The following is a 15,726-nucleotide window of genomic DNA, read 5'->3' on the forward strand; positions in this document are numbered from 1 at the left end:
TGGGACAGGCCGGTTCCTGTCTGGCCCTATAGCCACCCCCACCCCCCGACTGAGGCTTGAGTATGGGCTGCCCGGGATGGGGTGGGGCCCTGGGTTCACGGAGGGACATGGCAGTCACCCGTGGAGGGTCCCGGGGCTGCACTGGGGGGGGGGTGTAGGGGGGTCGGCGGCTGGAGGGGTGCGGGTGGAGCTGCCCCTCAGGGCCTGGCTGGGAGGCCCATCCCCTGAGCCCAGGTCTGGGGGTGCGGCTGCGGAGGCGGCCTCAGGGCTGGGGGCTGAGGGTGTGGGTTTCGGCGTCTGCAGCGTCACTGTGGGCTCCGGGAAGGGGGCTCATCAGAGAACACGGCCGGGGTGGCCCCCTCATGCCCCTGCCCTCCGTGCTCCTGGGCCTGAGCCCCTCCCTGGGCGCAGGGGCACAGGGTTCACTGAGGTGGGGGTGGGGTCCCGGGCCTGGTCCGGGTGCCTCCTTTCTCGCAGTGGTGGGTGCTGGTCACCCCCCGAGTGAGGGAACCGGTCTCCGGTTGCCAAGCCTCCACCCGCTCGGTGGCTTTGTGTCTGCCACAGGTGTGGGTTTGAGAGGACGCGATGCAGAGGGTGGCCCAGGAGGGGGTGGGCAGGGCGGGGGTGGGGGGCTTGTGAGCCTCTGCTGTCCACCGCCAACTGCTGGAAGACCACCAGCCCCCCCCGCCGGCTGCAGGGACCCCCTGTCCAAGGGGTCAGGCGTTGGGGGAGGAGTGTGGCCTTGGCCGTCCTCACCCGCAATACCTGGCTGGTGGGGGTCACAGAGTCCCCTCTCTACGCAGCAAGTCCATTAAGGGCCTCGTGACACATCTCTGGCTGGCTCTGCGGGGAGGCTGGGGCTCAGGGCATCTGTCTCTAGGAAGTGGGAGGGCGTGGGGTGCAGGGCCCTGGGGCACGTGGACCGTCAGGCTGGGCTCCGGGCTTCGGGGCTGCTGGGGGCTGGACGGCCTTCTGTCTGCTGACCACGTGTATTCTCTGAGTGCAGCCCCGTGCGGGCATCCCTTGTGCCTCAGGGCTGGCCCTGAGTCTGCACACATCGCCCCCGGCCCCCAGCCGCCCTCTCTCCCCGCAGGGATCCCGCCCCGGGTGCAGAGCCCCCTGCAGAGGCTGGGAACGAGGTGCAGTGTGGCCTCCACTCCGCCTGTCTTCCCTCCACAGAGCTGCGGCTTTGGCCTTGCTGACTGCTCGCCTGCTGGCTGGCCGGCCCTCAGGGCCACCAGGCACCGCCCGCCTTCTTCCCGGGCAAGCCAGGTAGGGCAGGGCCTCGCTGGTGGAGGCTCTCCTGGTCCCGGGACAGACCGGGACTACACCAGCCTGGTGTGGCCCTCTCGGCATGTGTCCCGCTGCTGGGGGAGCTGCTGGGCGTCGGGGGTGGGGTCCTGGGGCTCCCGTCCACGTTCCCGCTGGCCCCGGCATCCTTGGTTGTCTCCTGGGTGAATCTCAGCTCAGGCTCAGCGGCTCATGGCGGGGACCAGAGCAGGGTTTTAGAGGCTGGGGAGGGGTTTTCAGGAGTCCTGGGGCATTGGCATGGTGTTGGCCGAGTGAGGCAGGGGAGAGGGCACCCTGGGTGCTGGGCCCCTTGTGGGAACCAGCCAGCCTTGCACTGGGCTGAGGGGTGGAGGGGAGGCTCCTGGCCCCCAGCCCTGTCCTCAGAGGTGCTGCCCTTCAGCCCGCCTGCGCCCACTGCGCCTCTCAGGGCCCTGAGTGGCCGTCCCTGGCTTGGGCATGTGGGCTGGCAGAGTTGGGCCAAGGGGGAGGTGGCCAGAGGCTGCTGGTGGTCACCAGGATCTCCCGGGCTCACCGCTGCCACTTGCTGCCTCAGCAGAGCTGTGGCCAGCGGTCTCTGCAGAGCCTGCACGGGGGCCCTCCGCGGCTGGCCTCTCCACTGGGCCCTTGGTCGGCAGCGGGTCCCTTCTCGGGGGCCCAGCAGGGCTCAGCCTCGGTCTCCTCATTGTCGCTTTGTCGGCCTACCCTCCACTTCTTTTTCTCCCTCCCCCTCCCCTCCCCCGTTCCTGCCTCCCCTCCGAGGTCTGCTGACCTTGGGCGAGCTGAGTCCTTCCCTCTTTGGACTGCAGCTTCCTGGACCATCCGACAGGGTGGGTGCTGCCCTAGGTGGCCTTGGTGACCGGGTAGCCCAGTCCAGGGTGGGGGGCTTCCCTGCCTGTCGCACCACCCTCCCCGAGGCCGGGCCCCCTGCTGAACCGAGAGGAGGAGGGGGGCTGCAGGCAGGAGGGGAGGGGGCCTCCACCAGTGGGGTGGGCTGTGGGGGCGCAGCAGAGGGGCGTCTGTCCCCGTGCAAGGGGCCTCGGAGCTCCAGCGTGCTGCCGAGGCTTGTGTGCAGGTGTCTGGGAGGGGCCGGTGCGGCGTGACAGTCAGGGCACCTTCGTCAGATTATGGAGACTCTCGAGACTGGCAGCAGCGTGGCCCACCTGCGAGGGGTCCTGTGTGACTGCACGTCGCATGTGCCCAGGAAGCGAGGACCGGGGCGAGGGCGGAGCGGTCCTGCGGGCTCGGGCCTGGAGTGGGCTGCCAGCCTCGCACACGTCTGTGGCCTGCCTTGGGCCCAGTGATGACGCCAGCGCCCTTGCCTGGCAGGGTGGCCGCCCTCCCGGCTCCCCCTGCCCCGGCCTCTCCCGGAGGCTTGTCCTTCGCCTCTGCCTGGTCTCCCGGGACCGCCCCCGGCTGGGGTCGCCAGGCTGACCCAGGGCCCCGCGCATCCCTCGCCGGCCCGGGGTGCACCCCGGGTGTGTTCCGGCTGCGCCCTCTACGCTGCCTCGATCTGGGCGGGCAGGCGGAGCTGCCCCACGTCGCCCCCAGACAGCAAGTGGGTCACCCCTCATCTGCAAAGCGCTTTGCGTTTCGCGTGCGGTCGGAGGCCGCCGAGCCCAGCCGCCAGCGGGGTCCCGGCGCGCTGCGGCTTCCGGGCAGGGCCGGCGCGTCGTGCCGGGGCTCAGGGCTGCCGGCCCCGCGCCCCGAGCCCCGGCGGGCGCTCCGCGGGCGGGCGGAGGAGCGGCGGGCGGGGCGCGCCGGGGGCGGGGTCCGCGCGGGGCGGGCCGGGGGCGGGCCGGGGCTGCGATTGGCCGGCGCGGGGCGGGGCGGCCGGGGCGGCGGGGCGGGGTCCGCGCGAGCCGCGCGGGCCGGGCAGGCCGGGGCTGCGGCGCGCGGGCAGGTGTCCGCGGCCCGCCGCGGGTCCCAGCGGAGCGGCGCGCCGGGTGTCCCCGCGGGCCGGGGCGGGGAGCCCGGCGGCCCCGCGCGATGCGCCGCTCGAGCACGGACGAGTCCACGTACCGGCGCAGCCCGTCGCCGCCGGGCAAGGAGCCGGGCTTCGCACGCGGCGGCCCCTTCTTCGGCCTGCACGCCAGCCCCGGCCCCAAGGCGGCCCAGGCGCGCTACACGTCGCCTAAGGGCAACAAGTACGTGGTCTTCTACCTGGATCTGTCCTTCATCTTCCTCCTAGAGCTCAAGCGCTGCAGCATGGCGCGCGGCTGCCTGCAGGGCGTCAAGTACCTCATGTTCGCCTTCAACCTGCTCTTCTGGGTGAGTGGCGGCGGGCCCGGGTCGCCGCTCCCGCTGGGTGGGGGCGGGACACTCGGGACACTGGCTGGGGGTGTGCCTGGGGTCGCTGGGGCCAGGGCAGCGCGGCTCCTGGGGGTTCCGGTACTGCTGGGGTCCGCCAAGCTGCACCCCGGGCGGCCGCCCTGCATCCCCTCCGCTGTTTCCTGCTGAGACTGGATGTGTCCCGCACCTGCCGTGGCGCGGCGTGGGGCCCCGCGCCTTCCCTCTGCCGGGCCCTCGCTCTTCTTGGGCACAGCCTCCCCAGCAGACCCGCCTTCCTGGCTCCAAGGACCGTACTTGCAGAGGGGCTGGGGGGCGGTGGGGATGGCAGGGCGAGCCCTCCGCTGGACCGGCTCCTGGGCAGGACAGGGGCTGGGGCCAGCGGGAGGGCTGTCTGGCCCCTCTGCTGCACCTCCAGCCAGGTGGGGGCTTGTCTAACTTTGTCTAAGGTGGCTGGGTTTGCTCAGATGAGGTGCCTGTGATCAGGGTCAGAGCTGTTGGTGCTACAGGGGGGCCCCCCCCTCGAAAAACCCCAACACTGGAGGGCAGAGTTGCCGTCCACACCCAGGCGGGGGGGTTGGGCACGCACGCGGGGGTGTCACAGTGGCACCGGGAGCCAACCCCGCCGGGCCTGGGCCCCCAGCCGGGCTGCGGGGCCTGTGGAGAGATGGTGCCAAGGTCACAGCCGCTCTCCTTCCATGGTGGGAGCGTGGCGGTGTGGCTGTCCCTCCTGCGGGGGCTCTGGACCCCAGAAGGAGGCCACCGGACTGTAAACTCGTTCACCTGAGCTCCACTTACCGCGAAAGGCTCAGAAAGCACCACCTTACTGCACCTCCCCTTTCCTGGGCTCTGGCCTAAGAAGTACAGGGTCGCTGGGGAGGCTCCTGCCCCAGTTGCCCACCCCCCCAGGGGTCACTCAAAAGGTCGTTCTCTGCAAGGAGCTCCTGGGAGGGGCCAGGCCCGGAGCTGAGAAGCCCCCATAGGCCAAGAGCAGAGGTGGCTGAGGCTGCACTCTGCCCAGGAGTGGGGGGCACAGCTGTCTTCTCCTTGTGGGGCCCTGGGCAGGAGCGGAGGCACCGATCAGGAGCAGGGGGTGGGCACCCAGCCAGGAGTGGGGGGCACCGGTGTGGTGAGCGGCAAGCAGCTGGCAGGGTCAGTCTGCCCCGGGCAGTGTGACAGGAGAGGGCTGCAGGTGGCCTTGTGACTGGTGAGCAGGAAGGGTGGTGGGCGGATGGGGGATGGGCAGTGGCAGGGGGAGGTCCCGGGGGGCAGAACCTGCTTCTCCCCCCGCACCCCTCCTCAGAGACGGGGGTATCTGCTTGTTGGGAGGAGGAGAGGGGGCCCTCGAGGGGCCTGTGCCCGAGGGGAGCCCCCCAAACGGCCCGGCAGAGCTGTCTCTGCCCTGTGAACCCCGAAGGCGCCTCTACACCAGCTGCAGGGTGGACACGCTCCAGTGATCCCTGCCGTGGACGCCGTCCTCAGCCCCGGAAAGAACGTCAGGAACCCCTGGGGACCCTCTCCAGGGCTAGATAATCTGATCCCTTTATTATCCAATTACACTTCCTGGCCAGGTGCCCTGGCCGGGGGGCTGGCTTGGCCCCTCCACATCCCAGCTTGGTGCCCCGAGGCCTTGGGGGTCTGCGGTCAGAGAGAGGACCCCCAGGAAACACAGGCCAGGGGTGGTGAGCGTGGCTGGGGGGCTGGCCGGACCCCCACCCCGCCAGGCCCTGCGCAGGTGTCAGCCGGGCCCTCACTGCTGCTGATGGGGCTGCGGGGTGGGGCAGAGCCCCCCTTTCTCGGGATTGGCACCGTTGCTCCTGGGGGTGCTGAGCCCCCGCTGGAGGTATTCTTTGCCCCAGTGTTTCCCACTTGGGAGAAGCTGAGGGGAGGTGGAACGCCGCTTGCAGATCAAGGTGCGGTGACCCCTGGGGCTCCCTCCTGCGCCCGCAGCCCAGCAGGGCACACTTGTCCTTGAGTCGCCCCGGAGCCCCCTTCTCCACTGCAGACCCCGTGGGCCCACCCCGCACCCGGTGCGCTCTGCCTGGGCCTAAGCTGGCCTCCCCAGCAGCGCCTCCTGCCCCTCCCATCCATCCCCGTGGTCCTGGCTGAGGGTGGGCAGGGGGCTGGCTCTGGAGGCAACCGTGCTCTGCTGGATGGGTTTTCCCTGGGGGTTCCTGGACGGAGTCTGGAAGGGCCGGGCTGGGACCTCCAGCCGCAGGTCCTCGTGTGAATCTGCTGGGTCCTGTGTGTCCTGCGGGTCAACAGCATGGCTCAGGAGAGTCGATGGTATCCCCCGTGCTTGCGAAGGGGTGTCCTGAGATGGAGCCCGGAAGGCCCAGGCGAGCTGCAGGGGGGAAGGGGGGGCGGTGAGGCCCAGGTGCCGGCCAACCCCCAGACTGTGCCCCCACCCAGGGCCACCGGGCCCTCCCGGGGAGGCACAGCCCCACTGGGGACACCACCGCCCTCCAGGGGCACCGCTACCTTCCAGGCGGGCAGGCGGTGGGCAGCTTAGGGCTAGGGTCCCTGAGTCAGGGGCGTCCACTGGGGAGGAGGGCTGTGTGCGGGGCTCAGGAGGTGGCAGTGGGGTTGAGCAGCTCTGGGGGGTGCTCAGGGCTCCCCGGGGCAGTTTCTGCAGCCCTGGGGGTGGTCTTGGTGGTGGGGGTGGTCCTGAGTGGAGGCAGGGCTGGTTCTGAAAGGCGAAGATGCTCCGGTGACTGGCGGGGCCTCAGTCTGCAGCCCGGCCGCTCCTGGGCGTGGTTAACTTGCTGCCATCTCCCAGCCCCGTCCAGGCGGGAGGGCTCCCTGCGCCGCCTCCCCCGCGTCACGGCCGGCCTGCCTGTGTGGCTGCGGTGGGCGCCCTGCCTGCTCCCGTCGTCTGCTGCCCAGGCCTCCCTGGTTCCCTGGGCAAGTCCTACTCTCTGTGGATCCTTCGTCCTCCCAGCCAGCCCAGGGTGCGCTTGGTTTCCCCCTGAGGAGCTGCAGACAGGCCTGGCCTCTGGCGCCGGTCTCCTGGGATGGCGAAAGAGGGCCCAAGAGCCAGAAGGCTCTGCAGACCTGGGACCACCTCCGCCGGCGCCCCTACCCTCAGGGAAATAGGCAGGCCAAGGGGCCCTGCTGGAGGTCATGGGGCGGGGCCGGGGGTCTACGGACCTCAGCCCCCGTGACTGCTCTTGGCTCAGGCCTTCTGGGGGTGTTGGGGGCGGCTGTGTGTCCTGGTTCCGCTTTCTTCCTGCAGCGGGGAGGGGGTGGGGTGGTGGGGGTCCTGCTGCCGGCGACCACGAGCCAGGGTAGGTGGGCCGCAAGTGTGGGAAGCCGGGGTCCTTGGCTGTCCCGGTCAGGTCAGGGGTCAGGATGCTCCAGGACGCCTGTCCCACATGAGGCCTGTCCCTGGGGCCAGCAGCTGGAAGACAGGGCCTCTGGGGCCCGAGGCTGGTCCCCTGTGGTGGCAGCGGTGGGCCTCCCTGCTCCACCCCCACCAGCATGCCAGCCCCCTCTGATCAGGGACTTGGTGGCTTCTCACATGGGTTGGGGATGGCAGCAGTTGGTCAGGGGGCTTTGGGAGCTCTGTTTGGGGCAGAGAGGTGTGGCTTCAGCCCCTTAGGGGGCCAGGGGGCAGTGGAGAGGCCCCGGGGCCTGTATGGGGGTGCAGCCCTAGCTCCCCGCTGAGGTCCCACCCGTCTGCTCCCCAGCGGCCCCCCTTCCTCTCGGACACCAGTCTGGGGCGGGGGTCGGTGGGCTGGAGCTGGCCCCTCTCTCGGAGCCTGGAGGGAGGCCGGCCTTTCTGGAGTGTAAGGAGAACAGTTACAGTCAGTTGCACAGATTCTTTGTTTGTGGCCGCGCGGCACATGGGCCTGTAGTCCCCGGGCTGGACCAGGGACTGCCCACCCCACCGCAGGTGCAGTCTTCCCCGCTGTGCCGGCGGGGCAGCCCCTTCGCCACACAGAATTTCTGCTCCCCGCCAGCGTGGTTCCCGAGCCCCGGCATTCGGGCCCCCAGCCCCCGCCCTGGGGACCTGCAGACCTGATTTCTAGCCCAGGGGACAGGTCTTTCCACCCGAGAACTTCACAGAGATGGGCTCCTCCCTTCCCCTGGGGCTGTTCTTGGCTCAGAGGGGGATGTCACCCCACCGTGCCCGGCCCCACCCCCAAGATGGTGCCAGCTGCCCGGTGAGGGGCTTCTGACACACGCTTGGCCCCCGTGGGCACCTGGCCCTTCACCCCGTTCCAAGGATCAGGCCAGCTGCCCAGCCATCTGCCATGCCGAGCCACGTGACTGGAGGGCTGGCGCCCCCCGTGGGCCTCACCAAGGGGCCCCACCTGCCTAGCCCTAGCCCAGTCCTCCAAAATATGGACAAGAAAAGACAGCAGGAGGTGGGGAGGGCGTGCCAGGCTGGGCACAGGGGGTAGGGTGTGCACTCCAGGTGTGAGACGGAGACAGGAAGGCCCTGGGGACTGCAGGGTTGGGATGGGGGGCCCGGGGCGGGGCTGCCGTGCGGTGGGGGTCTGCTCCTGGGAGGACACAGTGGGATGGGGTGGGGTGCAGCCCCCTGCCCGCTGCTGCCTGCGGGCCTGTCCTGGGAGGGGCCTCAGGCCCTTCTACGCTTGCTCCTCTGTCCGGGTTCCACAGGGCCCATTTCCCCCGTACTCAGAGGCTGTAATTTTCCTGCCAAAATGTTTTAAAAGCTGCCTACGCAGAAGCAGCTTCACAATTACAGGTAATTTTCTTACCCACGTGCCCGAATCGCGTTCGCGCTGTTGTTGGCGGCTGGTCTGTGCCTGAGTGCGGAGCCGAGTGACACGTCTGGGTGTCGCCGTGGGCCAGGTCCGTGTCATGGGCGGGCCCAGGCCCTGCAGGACGCTTCCCCCAGACGGCCTCCTGTGACCCTCCCTGGGTCTCCGCAGGGCCAGGGGCTCGGAGGCGCTTGTCCTGTGGACCACAGCTGTCCGTGCCGACCTCAAGGGCAGAGCCGGCTGGCTGGCTGTTGGGTTTTAGAGGAAGGTGCTCCCCTCTGCTCAGAGGCAGCCCTGCACCCCCCACCAGCACCAGCCTGGGGGCTTGGCCTGGGGCTGAGCTCCTGGAGCGGGAGAGAGTGTGCCTGGTCAGCGGGGATGGGCAGGCGTGGGACCAGGATGCCTGCTTTGGATTCTTTGGGGGGGCAGCCCCTGCCCCTGACCTGGGTCCCCCCCTCTGCTGCAGCGCTGGGCAGAGGCCAGGGGAGACCGTCTGTGTGTGTGTGGCCCACACGGGCACCTGGAGAGCCCAGGGACCTGGGGTGGCCGAGTGCCCGTTTCCTGCCCGTCGGCTGGTGGGAGGGCTTGTGACCCGCGCCGGTCCCGGCCTCTTCAGGGTCCCCTGATGGCGCCCCCGGGCAGGGGTGGGTGTCCTGCTGCCCCAAGTGGCCTTGCCTGCCATCAGCACCGTGGACAGCTCTGTCCCTATGCCTGGCGGGGGTCTGCCACACCGTGGTCATCCCTCTCCCACAGGAGGGGCGCACACACTCTCACATGTCTCATTATGGGGAAACACAGACATATACACGTGTCCTTATGGGGACACACACACCCACGTCTCCTTATAGCCAGCAGACCCTGCCCAGCCTGGACACACACACAAACACACACTTCCTTACGGTCAACAGACTCTGCCAGCCTTGGGCTTGAGCTCCCATTTCATCTTGGGGCATCCCAAGGCTTCAGAGTCCCAGCTGGCTGCGGGCCCCCACCCTCCTGGCCGCCCTCGCCCCCCCGGGGCCAGGTGTCTCCCCGGATTCATCACCGCCTGGCCTCCCCTGCCTCTTCCTCCTGTTTGAATCAGTTTTTGTAAGGAGCAATTAGGAAGTTCAGTGAAAGCTGCAGTGGTCAGGGGAGCGGGCCAGGGAGTGGGCTGGTGTGGGCTCGGGGGCCGCCCCACGGGGGGACGGCTGGGGCCGGGGACGCAGGCCGGACGGCCAGTGGGTGCCTGGCGGGCTCCTCACCTGCGCCCCCCTCTGTGCCCCGGCCCAGCTGGGCGGCTGCGGCATCCTGGGCGTGGGCATCTGGCTGGCGGCCACGCAGGGGAACTTCGCCACCCTGTCTTCCTCCTTCCCGTCGCTGTCGGCCGCCAACCTGCTCATCGTCACCGGCGCCTTCGTGATGGCCATCGGCTTTGTGGGCTGCATCGGGGCCATCAAGGAGAACAGATGCCTCCTGCTCACCGTGAGTCCAGTGCGGGGGCAGGCTGGGCCGGGGTGGCCCTGATGGCCCAGGTGCACATGTACACGCACCCCCGCACGTGTGCCAGGCAGAGCCCCTCCCACTAGCACTGGGCCTGCTTTCTGCGAGACTGCCTGTCCCAGGACCCCCTCCCAGCTCCTGTCCCAGCCCTCTCAGTCCCCCAGGACCCTGTGCGGGGTGGGTGGGGCTCTCCGTGCGGGCCGGGTGGGCAGCACGGCTGAGGCTGGCGGTCCCGGCCCGCAGTTCTTCGTGGCGCTGCTACTGGTGTTCCTGCTCGAGGCCTGCGTCACCATCCTCTTCTTCGCCTACACTGACAAGGTACAACTGCGATGTGGCACGGGCTGTACCCTCCCAGAGGCAAGCGGGCGGGAGGGGCCGAGAACCGACGCCAGGGACCCCAGCCCGGCTCTGGTTGCAACCACAGGTTCTGGCGGCCAGGCCTGGGGGAAACCGCAGGGCCTTAGAGGCTCCAGAGAGTCTGAGCACCCAGGGGGCCCCCGTCTTCAGCCGCCTGTCAGCCCGATGGGGAAGTCTCCCACCCCCTGCTATTGCTTGATGACACGCGAGGGTGTTTACATGCTTTATTCTCTGGTTATGCCCCAAGACTGTTACTTTTTGTTCATCTGGTTTAGCGCTGGCTACTGGAGCTCTGTGGCTCCCACATCCTTACCTCCTCCTCCAACACCTCCCTCTCTGCTGCTAGGAGACACCCCCCAGGTCCATCTTGGGGGGCCCCTGCCCCAGCCCTGGAATCGGCCATTTCTCTAGGGAGCCTGGTTCCTTCATGGAGAAAGAATGGTCTTAGGAACCAAGGTCTGGGCCTTGTTGGAGCCAGGGGTCCCAGCGGGCGTGTGCAGACGCTGCCCTGGGTGTTCGGTGCCCGACTGTCTCCATCTGCAAGTTGACTGCCATAAGCTCGTGCTGACGCGTCTGACTCGGATCCCATGCTCAGCACCACGAGAGGCCCAGGGAGGCCTTGGGCGCCAGAGCGTGGTGGAACCTTCAAGGCGGGGCGACTGCAGGGAGGCGGACAGAGGGCACCCGGGGCCGGCGCGGGCGCGGGTCTGGCCAAGGCAGGTGGAGCTGGCCGCAAGGTGGCCCTGCCGTCCTGCAGATTGACAGGTACGCCCAGCAGGACCTGAAGAAGGGCTTGCACCTGTACGGCACCCCGGGCAACGTGGGCCTTACCAACGCCTGGAGCATCATCCAGACGGACGTGAGGCGGGGCGTGGCCGGGGGCGGGGAAGGGCGGGGCCCTGGCGGGGCGGGGCGGGGCCCTGGCGGGGCGGGGCCTCCTCTGTGCACAGTCCCAGCCCGCCTCTCCCGCAGTTCCGCTGCTGCGGAGTCTCCAACTACACCGACTGGTTCGAGGTCTACAACGCCACGCGTGTCCCCGACTCCTGCTGCCTGGAGTTCAGCGAGAGCTGCGGGCTGCACGCGCCCGGCACCTGGTGGAAAGCGGTGAGCCTGTGCCCTCCGGCCGGGCGCGGCTCGGGCCCCTGGGGGCAGGGGCCGACCTCGCCGCCTCCGTGACGCCGACTCTTCCTCCAGCCGTGTTACGAGACCGTGAAGATGTGGCTCCAGGAGAACCTGCTGGCCGTGGGCGTCTTCGGGCTGTGCACGGCGCTGGTGCAGGTAGGAGGCCCCACCTCAGCCCTGAGCCCCAAGAACTGGGCAGCTGAGGAGTCTGGCTCCCTGGCAGAGGTGCAGGCGCCTCCGGGGATTGTCAGGGGCGGCGTCCACGGGGAGGTGACCTGTGACATCTCAGGGACAGACTCCTGAGCTGAGGGTCTGATCTCGTGGACGGAGATCAGCCCCGGCGCCTCTGCTGAGGGTTGCGCACCAGCCGTGTCCCCACACCCCTGCCAGGGGCTGTGGGGGGAGGGGCGTGGTCACAGGACTGCCCAGTGCAGGGTGAAGGTGGGCAGTGCAGACCCTGCTGAGGCCCGGCCGGCCAGCCCCTGCTCCCCAACCCTCATGCAGGACCTGAGTGCCAGCCCCGGGGGTAGCCCAAGCAGTGTCAGGGCAGCCGTTTCTGGGGTGCAGGCAGAGGCCACCGCCAGTCACCCCCAGGGTGATCGCAAAGGAGTGCAGGGCAGCTGCTGGGGGCCCAGCCTGGAACCTCTAGGCCCTGAGGCCAGAGGAGCCCGGGTGGCGAAACCCACTCCAAGGGGAAGCGGGTATGGGTCTGGCCCACGGGGTGCCTCTAGGCCTGTGGGGGGCACGCCCTGCCGGAGGCTTCCCCGAGGACGGGAGTTCCAGCCCCCCAGGACGCCGCGAGTGCAGTGGCCGCGCCGGCCACTGGCCGTGGTCCTAAGCGGCCCTTCCCAGCCCCTGCTGTCCCCGCAGATCCTGGGCCTGACCTTCGCCATGACCATGTACTGCCAGGTGGTGAGCGCAGACACCTACTGTGCATAGCTGCCAGCTGCCTGCCACCCCGCTCTGCCGCCAAAGGATGTCGCCCACCCAGGAGACGGCTATGCCCCCGCCTGCCTCTCCTGCCAGACCTCTCACCAGCCCGGGCTTGGGAGCCCCTGGGACTCCCGGCCTCAGCAGTGCCGTGCCAAGCAGGCGGGGTGCTGGGCTCCGCGGGGGCTTCTGGCGCTTTTCTTGCCCGAGTGCTCCCCAGGGCAGTGTTTCCCCACCAGCCCCGTCTGGGTTGGGGTGGGAGGTGAGGGGCTCCCCGCTGGCCCTGGTGCTGGAGACGGGCCTCAGGCTGCTCCCTCACACCCTGCAGTGGGGCCGCGGCAGGCTCCAGGCATGTCTAATAAAGTGTGGGCAGCAGTCCCCCTCCGTGTATCTCAGTGCCTGACCCGGGGGGAGCCACACCCAGGCGGGCCCTGGGGGCCGTGGGCCCTGCACCCACTCCCACCGCCTGCTGCTTGGAGGGGGGCTCCGGGACAGGCGCGGCCCTGCCGCCTGCACGGGTCGGCGAGGAAGCCCGGAAGGTGGGCTCCAAGCTGTGGCAGAGGGGCCCCGAGCCTTGCTGACCCAGCCGAGGCCAGTGCGGTGGGCACGCCATCTCCATGCCCCTGCTCCTGACTTGGGGGTGCTCCCCCAGCCTCAGGGCCGCCACCTCCCCCAGGGGTGTCCTCCCGAAACCGAGCTCAGCCCCATCTTTTCCCTTTGTTCTGTTCCCGTCTTGTTCCTGAAAGCTTCATCCCTACGTGTCACTCGTGGGTTTTGTGAATAAAGTGGGCTGTCAGGATGGAAGGGCCCAGACTGGGGAAATGGCTGAAGTGCATGGAGGCACCTTGGAAACGGGGATGGGACTCCTGGGTGCGGAGGCCGGGGTGGGGGGCTCTCTGGGGCACCCAACACTGCCCCCCCCCCGGCCCATGGCAGGCTGCTTGGCCTCCAGCTCCTCCCCCTAGCGCCCGCAGGCCCACCCTGCCGGCCACCCCTACATCCCTGCAGTGCAGCAAACCTGCCTTGGGGACACCTGGCTGGCCACTGACCACCGCACAGCTCAGACAACCAGGGCGCCTGCCCCTCCCGGCCACCCACCCCTATCCTATCCCATCCCCGTGTCCCCCGTCTTCCGTGGAAGCCCCCAGAACACCAGGGATGGTCAGAAGTAACAGCAGATCACACCTGGGAATGTCTAGGCGCCACAGAAAGCAAGTGGGAGTGAGAACGTTCTGGCCAAGCTGTCCCCCAGCCCCACCGGCACCCTCCACCCTGTGCCCACAGCCCGCTCGCACCTCTGTCCACCTCTGCCTACGAGGCCCCTGTGTGGTGGGCTCTGCCGTCCCAGTGTCTCGGGGAGGGCTTGTAGGCCCGCGACTCTGCTTCCCCTCTGGCTCCACGGGACGCACAGGGCCCTTGCCTGCAGCCGTGTCTGGGTGCCCTGCCTCTGTGGGGTACCCAGGCTCCTCCTCCCCTGCGGATGCCCGCAAGGGTCCGGCGCCAGGCCCCCCTTCCCAGCTCCCTGCGCCCTTTGCTGCTTCTCCCATCCTCCAACCCAGGCCGAGGAGCCTTCTGCCCGGCGTCAGATCACCCCCGGCTCCACATACACGGGCGGTGACCACGCTGACCCCATGGTGGGTCTGTCCCCGACACACCAGAGCCCAGGGCTGCTCCTGACCCAGTCCCCACCCTTCCACCCAGGCCCTCACAGCACGGGGACCAGCCAGTGCCTACAGCCCCGCCCCTGGGGGCCTGGCAGGGTGGGGACCTGGGCGGGGGGGTGGGGGCGCGTCGGACCCAGCATCCGAAGAGCCTGCCTGCACCCACTGGCCTAAGTGGGGTGCCCAGGCAGGCTGCCCCTCAGCCAGTCTGCAGTCTTCTGTGAGACCCACACCACGAGCTGCAGGGCTCTTCCTCGGGACAGCTCGTGAGGGTCCAGCCGGGCCACGACCCCGAAGACCTGTCCTCTCAGAATCCCCCCGGCCAGCTCCCCAGAGCCGCGCCCGCGCGCTCCCGGCCAGCATCTGGCCAGCGGCGCTGTCACAGGGGGGCCCTCTGCGTGGAGCCGCCGGGCTCACCTGGCGGCAGGGCCTGGTCAGCTGTCCTTCGACTCCCAGCAACAGTGCTTCTTCCCAACGTGCCCTCCTGGTGAACAGCCGTACCTGGCAGCAGCCCACAGCCTGCTCTGAGCCCTGGTTCCTGCAGTGTGCCTCCACACCTTTGCCACGTGGTGCCCACCAAGCTCCTGGGTGGGCAGGCCAGGTCTCTCTGTGTGGCCCGGGGGTGACGCCTGCCCGAGCGTCCACAAGCAGGGCACCTGGGGTTGCCCTGGAGCCTCTGGACCCTCAGGGACTGCACACCATGCGGGACTCCGCCGCCTATGTGGTGGGGACTGCGGGCCCTGCCTCGGCAGCCAGCGGAGGGCAGGCAGTCAAGGCTGGTGGAGGGTCTGCATCCTTAGCCTCGTCCTGGCCCTGCTAGGACTCCCCACCCCAGGTCCCTGCCCTGAGGGGCTCGGGTTCCCAGCCTGCTCAGTCGCCGCAGCAGCCACAGCACACAGATCCAGAAACGGAAGAGTCTGTATTTCACACATTAGTCCCTCTGTCTCTTAGAAAAGGCAATGCTGGCTGCAAGCCCGGCCTACAGTAGGTCGTAGAAATAGTCCAGGCCCTGGCCGAGCTCCCAGATGGACAGCCCCACGCCCAGCTCCTGGGCCAGCTCCAGCCGCACCTGCAAGGACTGAGGCAGAGGGAACGTCGGCCCGGCCGCACCGGCCCCGAGGCCCGCCTGCTGGCTGCCGCCTCACCGAGGGCCGCCCCCACCCGCAGCCTCAGCCCCCGCACGCACCTTCAGCGTCGGATAGAACACGACGTGCCTCCCGCCGCGGCTCCTGCAAGAGAGCAGACAGTCCGTCCGAGGCGGCCTCAGCTCCTCCTGGCCCCGCCCCGCCAGCCCAGGGCACAGGTTCGTGCCCCTCCTTGGGCCGGGCCCGTGCCCAGGGGACCGCACTGTGGGCCTCCCCGACACTCACTTCTTATACTCGAAGAAGTGCTCTGCTGCCTGGCTGTCCCACACCATCTGGGGCCGGTGGTCCTTCAGTGTCTGGATGTACCTGGGGGAGATGGGGTGTGGGTGTGGGTGCGGGGCCCTCCCCCGTCCACCCAGATGGGTGGGGGTGACCACTGTCGTCATGGCATGTGGAGGCTAACCGGGGGTGCGCATTGACCCCCGGTGGTCCGCAGAATGCCGGCGACATCGGGCGGGGTGGGAGGGCCACGTGGGGTGGCCTGGGCACGCTGGAATGCCAGGAAGCAGGGCCACGGGGGGGGGGGGTCTCGGACACTTGGGCCAAGGCTGTGGGGGTGGGGACAGGGGCCCCAACAGAGGCTGCTGAGATGTGGGGGCCGGGGCACCGCCCTGACCCGACGGCACCGCGGGCAGAGCAGTGTGAGCGAGCCCGCAGTGTGGGCGCAGCGCCGGGCGGGCAACAGGCGGTGCTCCTGGGCCCCGCCCAGTGGAGAACAGGCGA

The 15,726-nt window shown here is 69.4% G+C and overlaps 3 protein-coding genes across 4 annotated transcripts; 2 read left to right on the forward strand and 1 right to left on the reverse strand.

The window, feature by feature from the left end:
• Window positions 1-900: 900 nt before the first annotated feature.
• TSPAN4 (tetraspanin 4) lies at window positions 901-13,001 on the forward strand. Of its 2 annotated transcripts, XM_018045638.1 has the most exons (8): window positions 901-1,272; window positions 3,479-3,558; window positions 9,579-9,770; window positions 10,032-10,106; window positions 10,903-11,004; window positions 11,118-11,249; window positions 11,340-11,423; window positions 12,138-13,001. In XM_018045638.1, exons 2-8 carry the CDS (start codon window positions 3,496-3,498, stop codon window positions 12,204-12,206), a joined length of 717 nt encoding a protein of 238 aa, XP_017901127.1. In that variant the 5' UTR covers window positions 901-1,272; window positions 3,479-3,495; the 3' UTR covers window positions 12,207-13,001. The 2 variants fall into 2 exon arrangements, with proteins under 2 accessions (XP_017901127.1, XP_017901126.1); XM_018045637.1 differs by lacking the exon at window positions 901-1,272 and having other exon boundaries at window positions 3,260-3,558.
• Window positions 1,180-1,276, forward strand: LOC108635535 (vasodilator-stimulated phosphoprotein-like; the record flags this gene model as incomplete). Its single annotated transcript, XM_018045636.1, is given in 1 exon segment — window positions 1,180-1,276. A coding segment is annotated over 1 exon segment (97 nt), but the record flags the coding sequence as incomplete, so codon positions are not given.
• Window positions 13,002-14,758: 1,757 nt separating the features above from the next.
• Window positions 14,759-15,471, reverse strand: CHID1 (chitinase domain containing 1). Its single transcript, XM_018045639.1, has 3 exons — window positions 15,229-15,471; window positions 15,045-15,087; window positions 14,759-14,936 (listed from the first exon to the last, which is right to left on the reverse strand). Exons 1-3 carry the CDS (start codon window positions 15,387-15,389, stop codon window positions 14,838-14,840), a joined length of 303 nt encoding a protein of 100 aa, XP_017901128.1. The 5' UTR covers window positions 15,390-15,471; the 3' UTR covers window positions 14,759-14,837.
• Window positions 15,472-15,726: the final 255 nt, after the last annotated feature.

The sequence above is a fragment of the Capra hircus genome, unplaced genomic scaffold (genome assembly GCF_001704415.2).
Source record: "Capra hircus breed San Clemente unplaced genomic scaffold, ASM170441v1, whole genome shotgun sequence".
In the NCBI taxonomy this organism is placed as follows: domain Eukaryota; kingdom Metazoa; phylum Chordata; class Mammalia; order Artiodactyla; family Bovidae; genus Capra; species Capra hircus.